The sequence below is a fragment of the Mustela lutreola genome, chromosome 2 (genome assembly GCF_030435805.1).
Source record: "Mustela lutreola isolate mMusLut2 chromosome 2, mMusLut2.pri, whole genome shotgun sequence".
Classification (NCBI taxonomy): Eukaryota; Metazoa; Chordata; class Mammalia; order Carnivora; family Mustelidae; genus Mustela; species Mustela lutreola.
The window spans coordinates 87,387,299-87,413,052 of NC_081291.1; the positions used below are offsets into that span (position 1 = coordinate 87,387,299).

Below are 25,754 nucleotides of genomic sequence, written 5' to 3' on the forward strand. Positions count from 1 at the left end.
CTCCATTGAATTGCCTTTTGTTCATTGTTAAAGATCAGTTGATTATATCTGTGTAGGTTTATGTCTGGGCTCTCTGCTCTGTTCCATTGATCTCTTTATTCTTTCATCAATACCACATTGTCTTGGTTACTGTAGCTTTCGTGTAAGTCTCGATGTTGGATAGGGTCAGTCCTCCAACTTTGTTCTTCTTCTACAGTGTGTTGGCTATTTATATATTTAAAAGTATGTTTCTTGTTTTCAGAAAAATTTTACATTTTATTAATAAAAAATAAACAACACAGAAAAGTAATACATATGAAAATTTACTATTATAGAAGATAGGTTTCTAATCAATTAAGAAAAAGGATAACACAGTAGGGAGAAAAATATCTCAATCATCAGTTACAGAGAGAGAAAGTATAGTGTCCAATATTTGTAAAAGTGTCAACCTTCCTCTTAATTTAAAATGAAAATAAATGCCAGTAACTCCTACTTTTCTTTTTTTATGCCCATTATTAATCAGGGTAGAGGAAAGGAAACTCTCAAAAATGGTATAAATTGGTATAATATGTATAGGTGGCTATTTGGCAAAATTTGGAATATGTGTTCCTTGTGGTAAGAAATTCCTTTTCTTCAAATGGTATCCCCAGGCTAAAAACAGTGTCTGATACACAGTGTATCTTCAATAAAGGGTGGTTAAATAAATTTGAAAAATGCAAAATGCACTTTGTCATTGATAGAGGAATTTTACTCTTAGGAATTTATCAAATGGGTATATGTACAGGATTTTTTTGTTGCAGCATTGTTTTTTGTTTAGTGTTTTAAAGATTTTATTTGTTTATTTGAGAGAGAGAACACAGGAGTAGGGAGGAGGAGTGGGAGGGCAGGGAACAAGCAGACTACCTGCTGAGCAGGACCTGGGTGTTGGGCTTAATCCCAAAACCCTGGGATCATGACCCAAGCCAAAGAGAGATGCTGTTGTTCAGGTGGTCTCTTTTTCGATGATGGACCGAGGAAGGAAGAAAAGAACATTTTCACTTGAGAATCCACTTACTTGCTTACATTTTCCACTATAATAAGAACAAGTACAAGTTTTATGACTTTTTCTTTTAAATTGATTTTTTTAAAGATTTTATTTTATTTTATTTTAAATATTTTATTTATTTATCAGAGAGAGAGAGCAAGCACAGTCAGACAGAGGCAGAGGGAGAAGCAGGCTCCCTGCCGAGCAAGGAGCCCGATGCGGGACTCGATCGCAGGAAGCTGGGATCATGACCTGAGCCGAAGGCAGCTAAGCAACCAACTGAGCCACCCAGGTGTCTCTAAAGATTTTATTTTTAAGTAGTTTCTATACCCAAGGTGGGGCTCACAACCTCGAGATCAGGAGTCACATGTTCCACAGACTGAGTCAGTGTAGAGCCCCAGATCAATCCATAAATCAATCTGTATTTATTGTTCAAGTATAATTTATTTTTTTTTAGAGATTTATTTATTCATTTGAGAGGGAGAGAGAGAGAGCACAAACAGGGGGAGGAGGAGATGGAAAGGGAGAGCTGTCAAGAAGGCCTTCCATCAAGAGGAAGAGCTGGAGGTGAAGTGGAGGGAGCCAGGACCAGCTGGAACCTGCCAGGCATCTCTGCATCTACTGGTCATCTCACTGAACCATGATGGCATTCGGATATGGTGCTTCCAAATTCCTGTCTTGGCCAACTCTAACCTGGAACCACACAGGGAAGAGGATTCTGTGAAACAGTTTCCAGCTTAATCAAGGTAATGCTAGGAGATTCTGGAGGAAATGTAGTGATTTCCATTTTGGACATATTAACTTTGAGTTGGCTGTAAAACATCCCCACGGAAATGTCTAGTAAGCTGTTGTCTTGTCTAAATTTCTTCAATATGCAAACAAATTGCTCTAGAACTTTAGTTTGAATCCATCCTGGGGTGAGAGGGTGGAATGCAGTTTTGGATTATAAGCCTAGGAACTAAAGGTATTGGCCAGGAGTGAAGACAATCTCAAGAAACAAAAAGACAGTTCAAACAAGGTCCAGGAGTCAGATAATGACGTAGGGCAGCGAGATGGAGTGGGCAGACCCTGCAGGGCAGGTAGGAGGCAGCCTCCTGGAGGGACGGCCTGAGATACCTTACCTCCACCGACTGAGAACTGGTGTATACATTAAGCGTAGCCTTCTGGAATCAGTATTTTGAAAGTGCCATACTTACAAGAAAAAAACTCAACTGGATAGGCCCTCCTCTTATTTTTTAATCCTAGGATGGAGGCATAAGATAGTATATTTAATGAATGATTCTCCTTTTTGAAATTTCAAGCACAGGTTTGTTACTGAATACAGTTTTTGCCCTTCCTCCTTCATAGTCCTTCAGAATCATAAAGAGAGTTCTGACCGAGGTTCCAGGTGATGTCGTGAACATTCCATGTGGAGAGGTCTCCCATCACATCTGTGGGACAATGCCCCCCGCGACCACCATCATAACCACCTCCAGCCATCACCATTACTATCCAAGTTGGAGGAGCAGAGACTGGGGAAAGGTGGTAAAGAGAAGGCTAAGGGAGGTAACAATTCCAAATGAGCAAGGAAATTAATAGTGCTTTCAGGTAAATTTTCATTTCTATTGGATAACAGATGTAGTCAATGAACATTAAAAAAAAACTCAGGTGTAATTAACGTACAGTATTACATTCATTTCAGGTGTACAATGTAGTGATTCAACAGGTTTTTTGGTAAAGATTTATTTATTTATTTATTTGAGAGAGAGAGAGAGAACATGAGCAGGGTGAGGGGCGGAGGAAGAGTCAGAATCTCCAGCAGACTCCACAATGAACACAGAGCCTGACCCTGGGGCTTGACTTCCCAACCCTGACATCATGACCTGAACTGAAATTAAGAGTCAGAAGCTTAACTGACTGCACCAGGCCCCCCAGTGATTCAGCAGTTCTGTATATTACTCAGAGCTCATCATGATAAATGTGCTCTTAACCCCCTCCCCCCCCTTTTTTTTTTTTTTTGCTTGTTTGTATACAAGTTTGATGAGAAAGAAAACACAATTGTAAGAAACCAGAACACTCACGGGTCGCTCAGGCTGAATACACTTGATAACCCTCCCGGGCAGAGGGCTGAAAACTATTTGGCAGATTCCCTAAATCAGTAAATCAGATCCCAGTGTAAATGATCAAGGCCACAGACAGACAAATAGGATCCCAGGGAGAGTCTAGGAGGTGGGACTCTGTGAAAGATCCCACCTGTTTCCCTCACCGCCCCTCAGATAACTGTCGATTTATTCTCTATACTTAAGAGTCTGTTTTTTTGTTTGTTTCTTTTTTTCCTTTGTTCATTTGTTAAATTCCACATGTGAATCATGTGGTATTTATCTTTATCTGACTCACTTCACTTATCATTATACTCTCCAGATCCATGTATGTTCATACAAATGCGAGATTTCATTTTCTATGGCTGAGTAATATCCCAATATCCCAAGTTTTATATACATACATATACATATATATGTGTTTGTGTGTGTAATATCCATATATATGGTTATAAGTAATATAAGTAATATCTATAATTATGTAATATTTATAAGTAATATTTATATCTATATATGGATATTCTTTATTCACTTCTCTGTCAATGGACATTTAAGCTGCTTTCATAATGTGGCTATTGTAAATAATGTCCTCTATACTGTTTTCCACAGTGGCCACAGCAGTTTGCATTCCCACCGACAGGAACAAGGGTTCCTGTTTCTCCTCATCCTCGCCAACACCTGCTGTTTCTTGTGTTTTTGATTTTAGCCATTCTGACAGGTGCGAGGTGATATCTATCTCATTGTGGTTTTGATTTGCATTCTCTAACGTTGAGCATCTTTTCATGTGTCTGTTGCCATCTGTAAGTCAATAAACAATTTTATCTGCAATGTTCTTTTTCCTCCACTTTCTTAGTTATCAAATGAAATCGTGGCTTCCTGTTAGACTAAGTATATGAGGAAATGATATATTCTTCTGACTACCTTATACAAAAGAGGGCTTCCATCCCTCTCTATACTCTTATTCTGCCTTGTTTTTCTATCTTTCTTTAAGATTTTTGTTTATTTATTTGACAGAGAGAGAGAGAGATCACAAGTAGGCAGAGAGGCAGGCAGAGAGAGAGAGGGGGAAGCAGGCTCCCCGATGAGTGCAGGCCTTGATCCCAGGACTCTGAGATCTTGACCTGAGCCGAAGGCAGAGGCTTAACCCATCTGAGCCACCCAGGTGCCCCTCTGTTTTTCATGTTAGTACTTACCCCCACCTGGTATTACAGGTATACATGTTTCCTTTATGTATTGCCTTTGTATCAGAATATAAGCTTCATCAGAGACCATGCCTGTTTTGTTCACTGTTGTATCCCCAGCAAATAAAACAGTACTTAGCATATTGCAGACACTCAAGTAGTTGTTGACTGAATGAAAGACACATTACACTCTAAGCATAGCTTCATGTGAGAGAGAACTGTACTATGGCTATTCCCCATACACAAGAAAATAAACCTCTGGTGTAAAAGATTGACTCTAAGTCAAATGACAGTAGTAGTGTGCCTTATAGATTGTCCCAACAGTTCATCAAGCCTCAGGAAAACTGCAACCTTTACATGAACATTGCCAAATAATAGCAAATAAAAATATTTGTAATACATTTTAGCCAAAAGAGCTCAATAGCTTTGCCAGTACTCATTTCTCTCCATACTTCTCTGCTTGCCTGTCCAGTTCCTTCCCTGGGTCCTCTTCCTCCTTCCTCCTGCTAACTGGTCATTCCCTTGAATTTGCCTTGGACCCCTCCTGTTGATCTCTCTCCACTGTGAGTTTTTCTGGGTAGGCTTCTCAGGTGTCATGATGCCACTCATAGCTAGATGAGGGGTTAGGTCCCTGGGTGGGCACTGTCCTGGACTTCATCTGACCTGTTTAATTCTTTGCATGAGCACATGAATGGCTCTGCAGACTCCTCCCCTCGAAGCTTCAAGCCTCACCTGTCTGTGTGTCTTTAGCAACATGTGCTCACCGTAGGTGGCCTGGCGTAGGTGTTGAAGAAGTGAATGGAGGGGGTGCCTGGGTGGCTCAGTGGGTTAAAGCCTCTGCTCAGGTCATGATCCCAGAGTTCTGGGATGGAGCCCCGCATCGGGCTCTCTGCTCAGCAGGGAGCCTGCTTCCTCCTCTCTCTCTGCCTGCCTCTCTGCCTACTTGTGATCTCTGTCTGTCAAATAAATAAATAAAATCTTAAAAAAAAAAAAGAAGTGAATGGAGGCTGATCAAATTTGGTTTTGAGACTGAAGTGTTTATCAGTGAAATTGATATAATTTTGGTTTTTGCTTTTAAAGATAAAGATAATAGAATGAAATAAGACAAAGTTGAAACAAGAATGGAAAAATATTGATAATGTTTGAAGCTGGTGGTGGGCATATGGGGACTCATTATACTCTTCTATTTTTGTGTAGTTTTAATTTTTTCTGTTTAAAAAGACACACACAAAAATTTGTTGTTGAGGCAAAGCCAGGAAGGCCTACAAATATGCTAATATTTTCAGAAGCATTTATGAGGTGGAAATTTGTAAATAGGGGTGTCTGGGTGGCTCAGTGGTTTAAGCCACTGCCTTCAGCTCAGGTCATGATCCCGGGGTCCTGGGATCGAGCCCGCATCAGGCTCTCTGCTCAGCGGGGAACCTGCTTCCCCAACTCTCTGCCTGCCTCTCTGCCTACTTGTGATCCCTCTCTCTGTCAAATAAATAAGTAAAATCTAAAAGAAAAAAAATTTGTAGATAAAATTTTACAATATAAATGAGTAGCTATATTCAGTACAGTTGTGCCCTTCAGGGAATTAAATACAAATAAAGAAAGCAGCAAAACATTTTAAAATTTTCAGAGCTTTGCTTGTTTAATTTTAAATCATATTGCTATATGTAAGCCATAAATGAAGGTTGCTAAAGCCCATTGCCAATTACACCATCTTATTTATCATTTATCATAGAAAATTTTCATCGCTAGATATAAGACTTTTGCATAGCATATAGAATGAAAATTCTACTGGGAAAAAAATCTTAAAGATATTTGCCTATTTGCCTATTTTCTATAGCTATCGTATTGCTTTACTTATTTTTAGTTTACATAAGTTTCTCAAAATGGTGTTCCATTTTCTTTTAAGTCTTTATTTATTTAATCTCTACACCCAACGTGGAGCATGAACTCAGGACTCCAAGATCATGAGTCCCAGGCTCCTCCAACTGAGCCAGTCAGGTGCCCCTAAATTGTGTTCTGTTTTATGTGTCCAGTTTATTATTATTTGTTAGAGTAATCATTGTAGTAAGGCAATGATATATACAGTTTACCACAACATATTAATAAATACATATAACACAATTCTCAAACACTCAGATTCAGGTACTGCTATTAAAAAAAATCCTCACCCAGGGCACCTGTCTGGCTCAGTCAGTAAAGCAATTCTTGATCTCAGGGTTGTAAGTTCAAGTCCCATATTGGGTGTAAAGATCACTTAAAAAAAAAAAAGATTCCCATTGACTTACTGATTTTTTTAAAATTAGGTTTGTTTTTTTTTTTTAAGATTCTATTTATTCATTTGACAGACAGCGATCACAAGCAGGCAGAGAGGCAGGCAGAGAGAGAGGAAGGGAAACAGTCTCTGGCTGAGCAGAGAGCCCGATGCAGGTCTCCATCCCAGGACCCTGGGATCATGACCTGAGCTGAAGGCAGAGGCTTTAACCCACAGAGCCACCCAGGCGCCCCATTAAAATTAGTTTTATATAGAATATATTTTCCTCTAAGCGTTACAATTTCATGTGTTCATGTCATGTGATATGTTTTAATTTGGTTCAGTCCTAAGTGTCCCTTTTTGCTTAGAGTAGAAGGTGCAGGCAGTTTTCGAGCATCCCCTATTGCCAATTGCTTCACCATTTATCTCATTTGATGCTATAAATAATTGTGTTCATTTACAGATAAGAAAACAGATGTTCAGAGAAGCTTAATAACTTGGCTAAGGCTATGTAATTTCTAAGTGACGACAGGCTTTTTTTTTTTAAGACAGTTCTTTTTTTAAAATCCAAACTCTACATTGTTCATAGTATATTGTTTTGTCTGTCCATATTCAAACTTTCAGTATGAGACCATGACTTAGTATTGAGTAATAATGGCAGATTTTAGGATGGTCTACAAAATTTACATTTCAGAAAAGATGACAGATATATTTTATAGGTAAGTATATTTATGTAAGTTATGTTAATACTATTAATGTATTATTATATATTTAATTATTATGTTTAATATAATAACACATTATATAAGTGATATAATTATAATACTTATATAGAAAATATATAATATATATTATTGATATATGATCATTATAAAATGACACATATATTATTAATATATTATAGTATATATTATATATACATATTTCAAAAGATAGATAACAGGCCACTAACCAAGACTGGGATTTGGGAGGTAGGGGTGAGACTGGAGAAAAAAGGTGAAAGCTCTTTTATTTCTAGTTTGTCTTCCTGTCTTGAACTTAAAAATGATTATGTATTACTTTTATGCTCAGAGATACTATTTTGTCATCAGGACTAAATATATTCATTTCTTATTTTAACAACTATAAGCATTCTTGAATACCTGTTACTATGCTTGGAATATTCCAAGTCCCTACGGGCCTCAGACATTCTTATTGTTGTAGGCGTATCTAACACATTCAATGTACTAAGATCAAATACAACTTCTGTGAGTTGAGTTGAAGTTAAATATAACTTACATGAAGTTGAGTTAAAGTTAACATGTCACATATCATAAACATTTAAAGCTACTAACTAGGGGCGCCTGTGTGTCTCAGTGGGTTAAGCCTCTGCCTTCTGTTCAGGTCATGATCTCAGGGTCCTGGGATGGAGCCCCACATCGGGCTCTCTGCTCAGCAGGGAGCCTGCTTCCCCCTCTCTGCCTGCCTCTCTGCTTACTTGTGATCTCTGTCGGTCAAATAAATAAACTCTTTTAAAAAAATAAAGATTTTATTTATTTTAGAGAGAGTACACCAGCAGGGGGAGGGGTCGAGAGGCAGGCAGAGGGAGAGAATCTCAAGCTGACAGAGCCTCATGCAGGGCTCAATCCCCCCATCCTGAGATCATGACCAAAGCCAGAAAAGCTGGATGCTTAACCGATCGAGCCACCCAGGCATCCCTCCTATTCATTTTCCTGTGAAACCTTTAAGGAGGGGGAAAAAAAAGTATTTTCAGCAAGATAAAATGGAGTACAAAAATAATTATGCTGAAATTTTAAATCAAATAGCTAGTTTTCAAGCATAAACCTTCACATGCCTGGGATACAGCTTGTGCTGATTTCTCTGAGTATTTGTTCTTAGATTTCTAGTTGACTTCGTAGAGACTTTGCCCAATTTTATTCAGGCATACAAAGTTCAATCACCAATTTTTTGAGCACTTTTTGTGCATCTTTTTTTTTTTTTTTTTTTTTTTTTTTTTTTAGGAATGATAGACAGGTGCATCAGAATATTCAGTAGTAGGCCCGCATAGAGTTTTGAGAACCTAAAACAAATTGCAAAGACAAGGGTCTGCTTGCAAGGACTTTCAATGTGTTGGAGCACATGGGTGGCTCAGTGGGATAAGTGCCTGACTGTCCACTTGGGGTTGGGGCTTAGCTCATGATCTCACGGATCAAGAGATCAAGCCCAGAGTGGGGCTCTGTGCTCAGTGGGAAATCTGCTGGAAGACTGTCTCCCTCTGCCCCTGCCAGGTGCTCACTCTCTCCAATTCTATGATACATAAATAAACATAAAAAAGAAAAAAGCTTTCAATGTGTTATTCATGGCATGTCAATATCTTTTGTCCTGTTTGCAGAGTGTTTTGGAAATCAAGGGAATGGAATGAGGGAAAATCAACATTTGAATCAGAAAGTGACATCTCACTTTCATTGAGAAGAAGGTGTTCTAGAAGGAAGAAGAAGGACAGACCATCAGGAGACTCTGAAGACCATGAAGAGAAGCATGACCAACCGATGACAGTTCCCTGTTCCATATGCAAGCGCGAAATTGATCTACCTGATGTTTTCCTCCATAAAAAGCAGCATGTGGCTCTGGCCACCCTGGGGTTTCAATGGATAAGTACAAAGAAACCAACACTTCCACTGGTTTCCATTGAGAGACAGTTTATGATCACTAAACTATTGTCATTTTCTATATTCACTGAAAAAGTCCTCCAGAGCATTAATAATGCTTTTGAACTACTTTGGAAGAAACAAATACCAGCATACTATAAGATCATTGATAACATTCACAGGAGTTCCATATGTTCTCAAGCAATCTGTCATGGATTGATTAAAGGTGTAGCCATTTGTGAAGACAGAAATTCTACATGGAAAGCTGACATGAATGATAAATTCACTGTCGTGAATAACTTTGGCAATAAACCTCATGTGTGTTTTTTTGGTTTGTTTGATGGACATCATGGCGCTTCAGCAGCAGGCTTGACTTCAATGGAACTCCCAGTTTTACTTCTCCATCAACTTTCCAGATTTGATCCTTCCTACCAAATGACTCCTGAAGAGCAAAATGTAATCAAATCCTTTCACACGGTATTTAGGGAAGAATACATAGCTATAGAAGAACTTTTTTCCTCCATAAAGAAAAAGAGAAAAAAGTTGAAATGTGAGTATGAAAACATACACAAAGCCTTTGCGAAAGCCTTTTGGAGAATGGACAGGCTTTTACGTCTTGGAAGGAATGAAGTGTCCAGGGTTCGATGGAGTGGCTGTTCCGTAGTTACTTGTATATTGGAAGGCAATATTAAAAAACCCTGTACTGAAAAGAACTGGAAAATCAATAAAGCTGATGACTTGGCAAAGAGTTTCCCTTCCCAGATGATGCCACGAATAATGTCTGGAGTACTCCATATTGCAAACACTGGTATGTACATGGAGTAGTCTCATTACACCTTACAGTTATTTTTTATCCCTGGCAGCAAAACTCCTCTTGCTTCTGGAGCTATTTAGTGACCTATGATTTAGTGACTTACTAATCTCTTGAAATTCCATTGACTAAGAAATGATCAAGAACCACAGTTTTTTTTTTTTTTTTAAGATTTTATTTATTTGACTCAGAGAAAGAGATCACAAGTAGGCAGAGAGAGAGAGAGAGAGAGGAGGAAGCAGGCTCCCCACTGAGCAATGAGCCCAATGCAGGGCTCCATCCCAAGACCCCGGGATCATGACTTGAGCCAAAGGTAGAGGCTTTAATCCACTGAGCCACCCAGGCATCCAAGAACCACACTTTAGATGCAGATTGCAGGTACAAAAATAATTGTAATTTTTTTTCCCCAAGAAGGAACATATATGTAATAATTTGACCAAAACATTAAATTTTCTAAATGGGGTACCAATATAGCTGTAGATAAAGGCAAAGCAAACATATGACATTTGCTTAGATCTGAATAAAACATAAAACATTTCCCATACTTCCCTTTTTCAGGAGAATGGAAAGTTTTTTGAGGATTGTTACAAGTCTGGTCGTTTAAACTGGTCAGTTATTCTGATAACACATTTGGAATAGGTCACTTGTGCTCAGTGGGCAAAGTAGTATCAATTTAATTTTAGAGAAAACAATAGTTTGTGCCTTTACTTGTGCCTATACTTATAAGTTTATGAGTATACATTCCCTTCTCAAACATTTGGCTGTGTTTTTAAAATTGTATTTCAAGAAGCAATCCTTTTAGGGCTAAAGTTCTACCTTAGGAGGTTGCCAAAATGGAAAGCCCATAAGTAAAACATTTTTAGCAAAGTTAAGCTGAGTTCCATGAGATGCTTAGTCAGGTACCACTCTCATCAACAGAATTATTATTATTTTTAAGTAAACCCTACCCCCACTGTGGGGCTCAAACTCACGACCCTGAGATCAAGAAATCTCTTGGTCGGGCACCTGGGTGTCTCAGTGGGTTAAGCCTCTGCCTTCGGCTCAGGTCACGATCTCAGGGTCCTGGGATCAAGTCCCACATCTGGCTCTCTGCTTGGCAGGAAGCCTGTTTCCTCCTCTCTCTCTCTGCCTACTTGTGATCTCTCTCTCTGTGTCAAATAAATAAATAAAATCTTTGAAAAAAAAAAAAAAAGAAAGAAATCTCATGGTCTATTGACTGAGCCAGTAAGGTGCCCCTGTATAGAGTTGTTATTATTTTTTTGAAGATTTTATTTATTTATTTGAGAGAGCAAGAGAGAGCATGTGCAGGGTGAAGGACAGAGGGAGAAGCAGACTCCCAGCTGAGCAGGGAGCCTGATGTGGGACCGGATTCCTGGACTCTGGGATCATGACCTAAACCGAAGGCAGATGCTTAAACCACTGAGACACCCAGGTGCTTGATAAACAAGGACAGTTTATTTATTATTTTATTTCATTTTTAAAGATTTTATTTATTTGTGCGAGAGAGCACAAGCAGAGAGAGTGGCAGACAGAGGCAGAAGCAGGTGCCCCACTGAGCAAGGAGCCCAATACAGAACTTGATTCCAGAACCCTGTGATCATGACCTGAGCTGAAGGCAAATGTGTAACTGAATGAGCCATCCAAGCATCCCTAGAGTTATTGTTATTATTTTTTTTTAAGATTTTTTTTTTATTTATTTGAGAGTGAGTGACAGCACAGAGAGAGAAAGGGAGAGAGAGAAGCGGACTCCCTGCTGAGCACAGAGCCGGAAATAGGGCTAGATTCCAGGATCCTGAGATCATGACCTCAGCCAAAGGCAGATGCTCAACCAACTGAGCCACCCAGATGCCCCTGCCCTAGAGTTATTATTAATAGTAGTGTCCACTTATTGAATAGGGAATATAGCCCAAGTTTTCATTTAGTCTTATGAGAACCCTGGTGTCTAAAGATATCCTCATATCTTCTAAGTATTTTTTTTAAGTGCATTCGACATATAACATGGTACAAGTTTAAAGTATATTTATATGATATTTATATATTGTAATATTGCCGTTTGGGTGATAATTAGCACTTCTATCATGTTACATAATTATTTCTTTTTGGTCGTTGAAACAATTCTCATCTCAGCAAGTTTGGTGATTATAACACAGTATTCTCGATATTCCCTATACTGTGCTTTAGATCTCCAGGATTTACTACTTGCTCCAAGTTTGGACCCTTAAACATCTGTTCTATCTCACACTTCCCCCTTTATATCTAAGTGTTGTTACCCCACTTTTCCAGATGAGAAATTAGAAGCTCAGAGAGGTGAGATAATTTGTTCAGGGTCTCGGAGGTAGTAGGTATTGGAGCTGGGAATCAAGCCCACTATGTCATGCTGCATCTGAAGGGAATTGCTTCCACAACCAGAGGAGGCTGGGTCCCAGCAAGTGGGATGTGTCTGAGATGGTTCCGAACCAAAACCAGATAATCACAAAGACTATCACAATGTCCAGGTCCCTGGATGTAAGCCTGTTTCTGATCAAGCTCTGGTTCTGAGCCCAAGATGAGTACTCCAGAAAAGCAATAAAAAGAAGCCAAGTCCAATGCCAGGTTCCTCAGAATTTTGTCATTTCTCAGACTTTATGCTGAGATGGCTTCAGAGCAGTTCTACTTCATGCACAGTTTTCAGATTTTACACCACTCTGGGGACCCATATTCTTGGACGTGGGACCTCCATTAGAAAATGTCATTATAGGAGTGCCTGGGTGGTTTAGTTAAGCGTCTGCCCTCAGCTCAGGTCATGATCCCAAGGTCCTGGGATCAAGCCCCACGTCAGGTCCCTGCTCAGCGGGGAGCCTGCTTCTCCCTCTCCTACTCCTCCTGCTTGAGTTCCCTCTCTCTGTGTGTCTCTCTCTGTCAAATAAATAAAATCTTCAAAAAAAGAAAATGTCATAATACATCAGGGTCTTGTAAAATTGAAGGAAGAATTATGAGACAGTGAAGAGACACTATCATTAAATGTCTAATTTCCTATGATTCACTACTTCCAGGATCACTGCTGTTTGGCTGGTTCTCATTTCCAGGTCAGACATTTGTTGGATCTAAATTTTCAGGCTTACATAATTGTGTTAAACTCTTTTCATTTAGGCATCCTTTATTTTAATAGAGACAAATATGTAGGGAAAAGTTCCAACTTGTGAAAAGGAGGTCGTGATTGCTCCTGAGAGAAAATGATTTAAATCGGTTACAAAAAGTAAATTTTCACGGAAATTTATCAAGAGCATATGTTGTATTTTCTATAACAAGACCTATAATTATAGCACGGGAATTTACCTTTCCTGTATTTTTCGGTATTTCCTGTACAAATTTATTTAAATTTGTAAAATACCAGGGCCATCCCAACTCAGGAATTAAATAAAACAAAACAAAAACCTCACTATATAATGAAACATGAGTGCAGTAATGAAGCCACTGAATAAATTTTGAATTCATGCATGTGGGAAAAAATATTTCCAAACTGACATTCTAGACTTTTTTATTCTTAATGTTTCCCATTTATGTTTCATTTTATAGTTTCACTTGGTGCTCTATTTTATTTCAACTAATCCTCATAGAATCAAAACACTAACAAATATATTTATACAGAATACATAATTATACTTTTCTCCTAACCTTAAATAAACCATAAGTTTTACATTTCTAATTAACCACACTAGTTCCTTAGAAACATAAAGGATTCTTATCTGATCCCTTTGTCTCTCCCAGTGTTTTTATTTTTAATAGCTTTATTGAGATATAACTCACAAAGCACACAACTCACCCATGTAAATTGTGCGGTCCCAGATGTGTGCAACCATCCCCATAGTCAGTTCTAGAACATTTTTGTCCTCTTAAAAAGACACCCAGTACCCTTTAGAAATCAGCTCTCTAACCTGCCATTTCTCCAGGTCCAAGCAACCACAAATCTACATTCTGTCTCTATACATATCCGTATTCTGGGCACTTCCAATAAATGTAATGACTTCTTTCACTTTGCATGTTTTGAAGGTTCATCCGTGTTGTAACAGGCATGAGTACTTCTTTTTGTTGCTGGGTAATATTTCACTGTATAATTATGCTGTATGTTGCTTATCCATTTATTCAGTTGAAAAACATCTGAGTTGTTTCTAATTTTTGGCTATTATGATGAAGAATGCAGGCATGGACATTGTACATAAGTTTTTGTATGGACATGTGTTCACTCCCTTGGGTATATACCCAGGAGTGGGATTGCTGAGTCCTAAGGTAATTCTACACTAAACCATTTGAGGAACTGCCAAACTATTTTCCAAAAGGCTGTACCGTTTCACTTTCCTGCCAGTAACCTATGAGGGTTTTAATTTTTACACATTATCCCAATGCTGTATTTCTGATTCTAGCCACCTTAGTGGGTATGAAGTGGTATTGATTTGCACTTTTCTGTTGACTCATGATGTTGACTATCTCTTTATGTGCTTACTAGTCATTTGAATATCTTCTTTTGAGAAATGTCTACTTAAATCTTTTGCCCGTTTTTAAATTGGGTTACTTATCTATTGAGTTGCAAGATTCTTTTTTATATTCTGAATACAAGTCCCTTACCAGTTGTATGGTTAGGAAATACTTAATAATAAATAAATACTAATTATTAATTCTGATAATTAATACTTATCTTCTGAAGCAAAAACTTTAATTTTGATGAAATCCAATTTATCAACTTTTTTGTTTTGATATTTGTAGTTTTGATGTCGCTTATGAAATCATTGCCTAAACCAAGGCCACAGAAACTTATACCAGTATTTTGTTCTAAGAGATTTATAGTTTTATCTCTTACATTCCGGTCTATTATCCATTTTGAATTAATTCTGTATATGTCATGGGGTAGGGGTCCAACTTTATTCTTTTCTTTGTTGATAACACAGTTGTATATTATCTCTTTTACTACCTTATTTTGAATTGATTTCTTTATTCCTATTTATCTCATTTGTTAGGTTGTTAGCTATAACTCTTTGTTATACAACTTTTTAAGTTTAACCTCTCAGAGTCTACCATCAAATGATATATACCACTTTACATATAGAATAAAAACCTTACAACAGCATAATTTTATTTCTTCCCTCTGACTTTTTTGTTTATATGTGTGTGTGTATATATATATATATATATATATATGAACTTGTCTCTTTTTATACAAGCATACCTAGGAGGTATCGTAAGTTTGGTTCCAGACTACCACAATAAATCAAATACTGCAATAAAACAAGTCGGATGAATTTTTGTTTCCCAGTGCCTGTAAGTTATGATCACACTGTATTGTAGTCTATTGCATGAAATGCATTATGTCTAAAAAGGCAGTATGCACACACTAACGAAAAGTATTTTATTGCTAAAAAATGCTTATCATCTGAGGTCTCAATAGTGAGTTGTTACCTTTGGCAAGTAGAGGGTCTTGCCTTGATGCTGATGACTGCTGGCAGATCAGGGTGATGGTTGCTGAGGTTTTGGGTAGTTATGGCAATTTCTTAAGATAATAAAGTTTGCCATATCCATTGGTTTTCCTTTCATGAGTGATTTCTCTGTAGCACGTGACACTGTTAATATTTTACCCACATAGAACTTCTTTCAGAATTGGAGTCAATCCTCTCAAACCCGGTCACTGCTTTATCAACTGAGTTCATGTGATATTCTAAATCCTTTGTCATCCTTTCAGTGATCTTCACAGCATCTTCACCAGGAGTAGATCAGATTCCATATCAAGAGAACACTTTCTTTGCTCATCCGTAAGAAGCAACTCGTCATCCATTTCGTTTGATCAGGAGACTGCAGTTACACAGTCCCAGCTGCAGCCTCCACTTCTAATACTAGTTGTCTTGAATTTCCACCATATCTGCAGTGACTTATGGCACTGGTCTCGAACCCCTCCAAGTCATCCATGAAGGCTGGAATGTTGAATGTTAATGTTGATATTTTGACCTCTGCCCATGAATCATTAATGTTCTTAATGGCATCTAGAATGGTGAATCCCTTCTAGGTTTGAACTTACTCTCCCCAGATCCATCAGAGGAATAATTATCTATGGTAGCTATAATTTCATAGAAGTATTTAATGACTTGAAAGTCAAAACTCGACTCCTTGACCCATGGGCTGCAGGATGGATGTTGTGTTAGCAGGCATGAAAATAATGTTGTTGTACATCATTAGAGCTCTTGGGTGACCAGTTGCATTGTCAATGAACAGTAATATTTTGAATCTTTTTCCTGAGCAGTAGGTCTCAATAGTGGGCTTAAAATATTCAATAAACTGAATACACGCACTTTCATCCAGGCTTTGTTGTTTCATTTATAGAGTATAGGCAGAACAGATTTAAGACAATTTTTTTACAACTTTTTTTTAAAGATTTTTATTTATTTGACAGAGGCAGAGGCAGGCAGACAGGCAGGCAGAGGGAGAGGGGGAAGCAGGCTCCCCGCTGAGCAGAGAGCCCAATGCGGGGCTCAATCCCAAGACCCTGAGACCCAAGCCAAAGGCAGAGGCTTTAACCCACTGAGCCACCCAGGTGCCCTAGGATTTCTGGGATGGTAAATGGGCACTGGTATGTGAATGGTTTACTTTATCTATTCAGTATCTGTCTAGTTTGTACATATCTGGGGCTTAAAAAAGTATTTTATTTTATTTGACAATGAGAGACACAGCGAGAGAAGGAACACAAGCAGGATAGGTGAGAGGGAGAAGCAGGTTTCCTGCCAAGCAGGTAGCCTGATTTGGGGCTTGACCCCAGGACCCTGGGTCATGACCTGAGCCGAAGGCAGATGCTTAATGACTGATCCACCCAGGTGCCCCTCGTTTTTTTTTTTTTTTTTTTTTTTTTTAAGACTTTATTTTAGAGAGAGGCCGATCACAAGAGTGGGAGGAGGGGGCATTGGAGGAAGGTGAGGGAAAGCGAGAATCTCAAGCAGACTCTGTGCTGAGTGTGGAGCCTGATGTGGGTCTCTATCTCATGACCCTGAGATCATGACCTGAATGGAAACCAAGAGTCTGAGCCACCCAGGCGCCCCAGTACCTATTTGTTCTTAATAATTCCATTCAATGAGGCCCCAGAAACTACTTTTGTACTAGTGATGCAACCTTACATAATTGGTGAGCTTCATTCTTCTTACGCATTTAAAACATGCATATCCTTACCTTGAGGCTGTATTAAAATAATCACTTGGTAACCTTGAGAAGAGAAAGACAGGAGCTTGAAGTGGTCAGCAATTAAGGAATTGTGAATAGTAGAAAAGTATTGGGAAAGCTATGACTGGTCTCTGGATCTAGAATGAGCTCATTGGACAGAAAACTAGGGCACTAGAAAACAAAAGTAGTTTCTGATAATTATTTCCAGTTCCATCATTTTTCTTTAAAACCTAATTCAGGGATAGAGTCCCACATTGGGCTCCTTGCTCAGCAGGGATCCTGCTTCTCCCTCTGCCTGTCACTCCCCCTACTTGTGCCCTCTCCCTCTCCGACAAATTAAATAAAATCTCTAAAACAAATAAAATCTCTAAAATAATAATTCCAGAATCACCTTACTCTATGCAGGAAAAGAAACCATATCCTTTTTTTTGAAAGATTTTATTTGTTAGAGAGAGAGAGAGAGAGGGATACAGAGCACAAGCACAGGCAGACACAGTGGCAGGCTAGAGGCAGAGGGAGAAGCAGGCTCCCTGCCGAGCAAGGAGCCCGACCCGGGACTCAATCCCAGGACGCTGGGATCATGACCTGAGCCGAAGGCAGCCGCTTAACCAACTGAGCCATACAGGCGTCCCAGGTAACCAACCATATTCTTAAATAACCCTGACTTTTTTATATGCTTTACCTTCCCTCTCTTTTTCTGGGTTATGTTGGTGGTGAACTCATATATTGTTAGGCTCTAGATGTACAATAGTGCATTTGAGTTTCATGGTCATACAGCTTACAAAATGAACAAAGGGATCTTTTAAATAATCGATGAAAACTGGCTCCCCATCAGCAAGGCTCTCATACTGATCAACAGTAGAGTCATAAACCTGGTGCCCATGCATACGAATTCAGCCTTTCTTGCCAAAATTAGTCTTGCAGAAAAACTGGATATAAGTTGTTTCCCTGACTTCATTCACATAATTTCATTACGCTTCCAATTTAGGTACACCTCAGTTTCAATTTCCTGTTTGTCCATGCTCCTCCTCAATTGCTTTTTCTTTCCCCAATAACTATTTCATTTCTCAAGCTCTAAGTTATTGCTCCTTACTACTTTAAACCCATTAATCTACTTCATAAGAATTAAAAGTTTTTTTGTAAATGTGTCTGAAATCAAGTATTTATAGCTTCATCTCAATCTTTGGATTGCCTCTCTTCTCCTGCTTTCCCCTTCATGGAACCCAAAGGAAAAAAAAAAAACAAAAACCTTTATCAAGTTTCAACTTATTAAAATCACCTTCTTAAATCTTCACAGTAACAATGAAAAAATAACACTGCAGGTAAAAAACTCAACTCAGGGAAATAAAAGTGACTAAATGAAGGTCACACAGACATCAAGTTGGAATTAAAGCCCAACCAAGTGTGTCAGACTCCCAAGTGTTTCCAATTCTCCACGCTGTTTCTTCCAAACCAAGCTATTTCTGGGCACTCCTGCATCCCAGATATGTTTCTTTTTCTTCCACTACAAATACTTTTTCTTCCATTTTCCTCCAGTTTTTAAAAAATTTTCCTATTATCTTTAATGGTGAGTGGCTTTATCTGAAAAAAAAAAAAAAAATCTTGATCTTGCCCATTCAGATCTAGAATTCATGATTCTAAGGTCACTCCAAAGTTTACAGGAGTACTCTTCATTTTCACAAGTTGAAGATAATCCAGCAATCAAGTGCAGGAGGCAGTCACATCATTGTTCTCTGTATAAGGAATACTTTGCCTGACTACACATACCATCTTGAAAAGGGTTAAGTATCATCTCAAAGCAGTTTTTCTAATCCCCGTATAATTAATGTACCTCTTACAGTAATCCTGTTCCACTTTTGTTCTGGTAATACTTTCTGAAGGGCACAATCTCTCCAAACTGCTGAAGCTGGTAACTTTGTCTAGGAATTTGAAGTACTGATGTCCAGATTCACAGAAACTTTTGTGTAAGAGTCTTCAGATCAGCTCACTGTCTATTCTCATTCCCTCCCGAGATGTTACAGGAACCTTTCTTTAAAGCCAGTCTTTGGGACGCCTGGGTGGTTCAGTTGGTTAAACGGCTGCCTTTGGCTCAGGTCATGATCCTGGATTGAGTCCATCAGCGGGGAGCTTGCTTCTCCCTCTGCCTCTGCCTGCCACTCTATCTGCCTGTGCTCACTCTCTCCGACCAAAAAAAAAAAAAAAAAAAAAGCCGGGCTTTAAATTGTCATGAACTGTTTCTTTCCCCTTTCGGTTCCCCAGACACGTGGACACAGTGTTATTTAAATCTTCCTCCAATTTCCCCTCTTCCTTGGGACTTTTTGTTCATTAGTCTCTTAACTTTCAGTTTAATGTAGTCATCTGCTTTCAACAATTCCACTTGCAGCTGATAGCATATGCAACGTAGGCTCAGGCAACAAGAAAAAATTATTAACTCTGCACATAACAATTTTCCTTCTTGTTTGTCCCAACAGTACTCCTCCAAGGCTTGAATCTTATTTACCCTCTACTTCTTGGACTATGCATGAATAGTTGAGTAGAGTAAGCACCTCTTCCTCACGTTTTTCTTCATGTACCATTCACATAGGAAAGGATGTGAATTATTCAGAAGGCACTATTTCCATTTACACCAGGATGAACAAACTGTCAACTAACTCAAAGCCAGACAGCAAGTAAATGGTAGAGTGAAAAGAGCAACCAGAATTTAATGACCCTTCTTCTAGAAGTTCTATTGTACTCAGTCCAAGGGATGTTCACAACAGTAAAATAAGCCAAAATGACATTTCCTACATCTAATGAGCAACTGGGAAATGGAAAAAAAAAAAAAAAGGCAAATAGTGCATAAGGTTATGCTTACCAATTTCTGCAGAGGCAACTAAAATAAAGATACCAGTTTACCACTTTTCACTGTAACAACATAATTGTATTAAATTATTTTCCAATCATACAACAGAAGAACAGTACTTTTTCTTTTGCTTAGTGGTCTTTGAATTGCTGCATGCAAATAAAACATTTACGAAATCAGTCCATTTAACTATTCTGAGCCAAATAATGTCCCCTGTGTTTTCAGAGCTATGGTCGCAACTATTTCTAGTTTATGTACACACACATAACAGAAATTTTCTGAAATTTAAAAGAAAGAAATTTAAAAGAGGTATTGAATCATATGTCCTCCTAACAGAACATCTGATTACCCAGGTGGCATGTTCATTACCAATCCATGCTGTTTTGCTGGTACAGTAATAATTTACAACTCAGCAAAAGTCAAGAATTATTTTACCAATTTATCTTCTGCAGAGTTTAAGTAAAATGACCAGAAGAAAAGACAAGTTAATACAAAATAATAACCAAACTACAGAAAAGTAAGAGGTCATGTAGTTTTTAGGACTATCACTTATACAGTTCTCTGGTTTTAAAAACATTTTCCAGGGACGCCTGGGCGGCTCAGTTGGTCAAGCATCTGCCTTCAGCTGGGGTCATTATCCCAGGGTCCTGGGATAGAGTCCCACATCAGGTTTCTTGCTCAGTGGGGAGCCTGTTTCTCCCCCTGCCTGCTACTTCCCCTGCTTATGAGCTGACAAATAAACAAACTAAAAACAAAAACAAAAACCAGTATCTTTTGAACTCCCATTACTTAATGAGCCAACAGGTTCAGCCTATGTCTGACACTGATGCTTCATCAACTTAAACTCTTTAGGTCCAACCATACTATAGTTGGGTAGACTTTAGCCTTCTGAAATCTCAATTTCTTTACCTCAAAAACAGGATTAGAATTGAACCCCTGTAGCAACAAAATTCAGATTCCAGGTATAGTACCATGCTTGAAACCAGATATTCTAATGTAAATTTTGCATGATCCCAGGGATTTTAATTCTCAAAGGTACTGTAATATTCAAACATTATTCAAACTCCATCTCAGAATAATTTATATACCCTCTTATAAACAATGATTCCTTATCAAGAAAAACTTGCTTATGCTTGAATATATAATCATGTTCCTGAAAACTTGGGGAAAATTATTTTCTTAATAAACTAAAAAAATTTTTAATAAACCAAAGTTAGTTTCAGTAGTACAACCATCCCTTAATCTGTTCAGATTATGTTTAGATTTTTTAATGATTTCAATGAAGCACACATCACAAGTTCATCTGAACCATGATAAACTACAATCAACTTTTAAGACTTCAGTTTTTAATCAAAGGGTTTAATTTAATGTTGGCTAGCTATTATCCATGTAATACATTAATAATACATTTTTTTTCTTTACAGGGCTAATTGACTTAATTTCTTTTTAACCACACAACATGAAACTAGTAAGACTGACATTAACAGTGGCATTATAATTTTCTTCATTGCCCATACCTATAATGTGCTTAAGTTTTAAGTTTTACCAGGTACAAAACTATCAAACTCCACTTTTTAAAAAAAAATCAATGCTTGTGTTTTTAATTAAAAAGGCATTTATTTAAACATTTTAAAAATGTCTACTCTATAAGAATATATGCTGGTCATAAAAAAGTTCAACTCTTGGCTCTATAAAATATTCAGAAGCTGTTTCATAAAAAAATTAATGGTTATTTTGTATTTGTAGTTTTAGTTATTTTAATATTAAGTGCAGCATTTTAAACACCAAGTTACTAAAAAATGAGGGATAAACAGGCCTCTCAGTTTCAAATGTTAATTACCATAAGTCACCTAATATTATCAGTATTTCACATTACATAAAAAATATTTTAAAATGGCCTTTCTACTTATGCACTGAAACACAGAATAAAATTAACAGCATATTTTGATACAATTGGCTGTTAAATTTCTAAGATCAATTTTTTTCTAATAATCTTCTAGGTAATGTACAAGCAATCTTATGCAGAAATGGAAGAGGCTTTTGCATAACCAAAGAACACACTACGCGAAACATAACCGAAAGAAGAAGACTACTTCAGAATGGAGCAATGATCAGTTCAAATGAACCATATGGGCTCCTAGAAGGGCAAATAAAAACCACACGAGGACTTGGATTTCATGGAAATCTCAAACTGAAAAAATCTATTATACCAGCACCTCAAACGATCTCTGTCCCTATTGATGACTTATGCCAATTCCTTATCTTAGCTACTAATGGACTCTGGGAAGTTTTGGATACAAAGGAAGTCACTGCACTGGCAATGACAATATTTCAGGTATATAAAGAAGCCTATTATTCTAACACACAAAATCAATCTTTACCATCCAAAGAGCCTTTCCCAATCTATGAACCAAGCAATTCTGTATCAGAAAGTAATATACATATATTGTTTCAGTATAAACCTGAATCTACAGAATGTGTATCAACTATAGATTCAAAGGAAAATTTGTTTGATTCAACATGTTCTAACCCTAAAAATGAACAAAGATTTCTACCAGAAATGAGTAATCATGATCTTTACAGTGAGAAAGTAATCAATGGACCAACCAGTGTAGATGAAGTGTCCAAAAATTCAAGTGAAAAAGAACCATGCACTGAAAGTTTCTATGAAGGTGCAGCCAAATATATTAGCCATGAACTTGTAAGTGCTGCTTTAGTGGCTGGCTCCAGAGACAACATTACAGTCATGGTAATACTTCTCAAGGGAATTGAGTATCAGTTTCTGACTGACAAAAGATAAAGTTCCAATTATCAAGAGTATAAAAATGTAAAGACAATTCTTCAAAGAACCAGATATTAGGATAATATTTCAATACCACATAAATAATTTTTAAGACTGTATTAAAGAAACTATAAAAGCATATTTTAAGTTACATAACACCATTTATATATGTTCACTGTTCCATGCCAAAAAAGAGAAAAACAAGTACTTGCTTTTTTATACCACTTTATTCCAACCTGAGCACCTCAATATAAAACTAAACACTGGTGAACTGTTTTCCTTACTAATTCTGAATTACTGTAATGTACAAGTTCTGCTAGCAGTTCAACACTTAAATAGATTAAATCATCTCTGACACATGGTAGATTTCATATAATGAAAATACCTAGAACAATTAGTGCAATATACTGAACTGATCAAAATAAAATGAACTTTGGAAAACAAGCCTGCAAGATTGTTACTAACATACTGCAATACTTATGTTACAAATTACTGGTACATTGTTTATTATGGTTCTAAGCCATGTAGGAACAACAGAAGCCCCTTCCTTTCAAAGGGAGAGAAAAGGAAAAATTAGCTGTTTTAGTAACTGTACATTTTGTATACTTTTAAGTAATTCTTAAATATTACAGGAAAGTAATAAACATATATGGAGACTACAGTGCAGTACCCTATTTACAGTACAGCTGAAGATCGAATTTAAAATAATCAAGTTTGAATGTACATAATTGTTAGTGCATTGACTATATTATGTCCAAAGGGAACAAAAGCTCCCTCCCTTCCCCCAAACAATAAAACCTATGTAATGGCTAGCAGTGATTAAACAGAAATCACAGACACCTGGTTCGTTCCACTTCTGCTGAAGAGCTCACCTGTTTGAAGGGAACACTATCCATTAAGATGCATTTATCAGTATTCATACTCTTAAAACAAGATGAGGTTACATTTGACTTTTTTTTAACCCCACTAAAAATATCAGGACTGGCTATACTTTAGATACCACTAATGTTCGTGTTTCCCCCCTTGAAGATGTGGGACTGTTTTCTTGTGGTTAACTTGTTAAAATGTGGAATGTACATTTTAAATATGCATACTAAGAAATTACCAGTTGCCTGAATACTGTAGCTAAGCATAAATATTTTTAGAACCTCCTTCTAAAAAAAGACTGTTTTTGAAAAGCCCAAATTAATAAGTTCCAAATCTTTTACATAGAAGTGGCTGGTTAACTGTGGGTTTACATCATCCTTTGACTCTATCCCTGGTGACGAGAAATGATTCCCTAACCGTCCAAGGAAACAAGCGTACACGCACAGCTCTCATTCCCCCCTTCTACTTCTGAAACATTAGTCAGAGGGTCACATGCATGTTATTAAAAATTAAGTTCAAAACACTTAAAATAATTCTGTATTAGAAACTTGACTCTATCATAAGTCTCTTCTTTTTGGAAGTCATACTGGGCTGGTTAAATGCTCCAATTCCACTGTCATTAACATTTAGGAAGCAGAAGAAAATTCCAGCAAGTTCAAACTGGAGGTTTAGTTACTACAACACTGACTCCTGGTTGGCTGCGTGGGTTCAGTAAGGTCTACTCCTCTTCCTCTTGCAGAATTTGCTCCTGGATTCTGTGGTTCATTCTTTGGCAACTTTTTAGCTGAGAGATAAATTATTAAAATACACACAATTAGAATATTCATGTTAGAATTATTTTCATCTGCTGACTTATGATCTCCCCCCGTGCTTGGTTAACCCTAACTATCACAGAGCTATTTGCTCATTCTTTTCAAGTGTTTATTAAGTATCTACTAGATATTACCAAATACTATTCTTTGGTCAGCCCTTAGTGAGGTTAGTGGGTTGAGGGAAGGGTAAGATGAGGAACAGTTAGAGACATACAATTAAAACTTAAGTTGACTAGAGCTATATTTAATTCTTTATATTCAGTTAGTACACCAGAATAGTAGTACTTTATTTCATTATCATTAATACCTCTACTGTTTAAAGAAAATCTAAGTCAATAAAAATGATGGCCAGCCAATGTTTATAAAGAATCTTCGCTTGAATCAATGATTTCTGGACTGCTACATAAATACTTTTTCACCAGTAGCTCTGCCTACTCTAAGCATACTTGATTCTGAATGGTCTACCTCAAAAAACTTTCCCAGTTCTGGGCTGCATGATCCTGGCTTGCCACGTCTGGATAAAGTCCTCAACAAGCAGTTATAGTTTTAGCTCTGCTAAGCTCTAATGGCCATTCTCTGGAGCCTGGATCCCACTGATTTAAAAACATACCTGTTAGATGTAGTCTGCTTGAATCCCAAAGATTCTTCATATGCTGCATTCACTGAATATTAACTATCTCTATGAGTACCAGTTATAAAGGTGACTAAAAATATTGGTCTTATCAACCCTGGGCAGAGACTACTATGGTTGAATTCTAGCTTTACCTTAGCCATGACTCAGGTTACCCAAAAAGTTGAACATGCTCTACTTCAGTATCTAAACGCTCAGTTGCACTTTGGATCTTTTTTTGTTTTAATATTTCACATCAACATTAATCATCTTAAGAATCAAGGGAAATGTTGGAAGAAAAGCCTTCATCTTGGGCTAATTCTCTAGAAACGGTGCTAGGGATGGTAGGGTAAATGGTAATAAAATGGCAAATTTCCAGTGAAATATATTTTCAAACGAAGGCTTATAGGGATAAAGAGTAAACTAGCATTTATAAACTTTACTATAATTAATACTCCTAGATTTTGAACTGAGATTTCTCCCTTTATCATACTTTTCAATGAGCTTTCTATAATTAGATCTGAAATTACAAGGCTGAAGGAAATAAAGTAGAATGAGAAACTTTTAAGCTTCTACTGGTAAACTTTTACTGTGAGAAGATAAAACACAACTTAGAGGTCACAGAAGCAGTCTTCTGTCTCACATCTTATTATTACTTATCATATTATTATAGTAAAGGTGATAATATTTGTTTGCTATATGGAAACTGGAGCTTACCAATTT

At 37.5% G+C, this 25,754-nt stretch overlaps 2 protein-coding genes across 2 annotated transcripts in view; one reads left to right on the forward strand and one right to left on the reverse strand.

The window, feature by feature from the left end:
- The first annotated feature begins 2,422 nt into the window (after nt 1–2,422).
- Nucleotides 2,423–23,572, forward strand: PP2D1 (protein phosphatase 2C like domain containing 1). Its single transcript, XM_059162512.1, has 3 exons — nt 2,423–2,590; nt 8,879–9,942; nt 21,961–23,572. The coding sequence occupies exons 1-3, from the start codon at nt 2,562–2,564 to the stop codon at nt 22,758–22,760; spliced, it is 1,893 nt and encodes a 630-aa protein (XP_059018495.1). The 5' UTR covers nt 2,423–2,561; the 3' UTR covers nt 22,761–23,572.
- The window catches only part of RAB5A (RAB5A, member RAS oncogene family), a 28,572-nt gene continuing 25,768 nt past the window's right edge, over nt 22,951–25,754 (reverse strand). Inside the window, exon 6 of the mRNA XM_059162513.1 lies at nt 22,951–24,393. Within this exon, the coding sequence (XP_059018496.1) occupies nt 24,278–24,393 (116 nt within the window). The 3' untranslated portion in view covers nt 22,951–24,277. The remainder of the gene's footprint in view (nt 24,394–25,754) is intronic.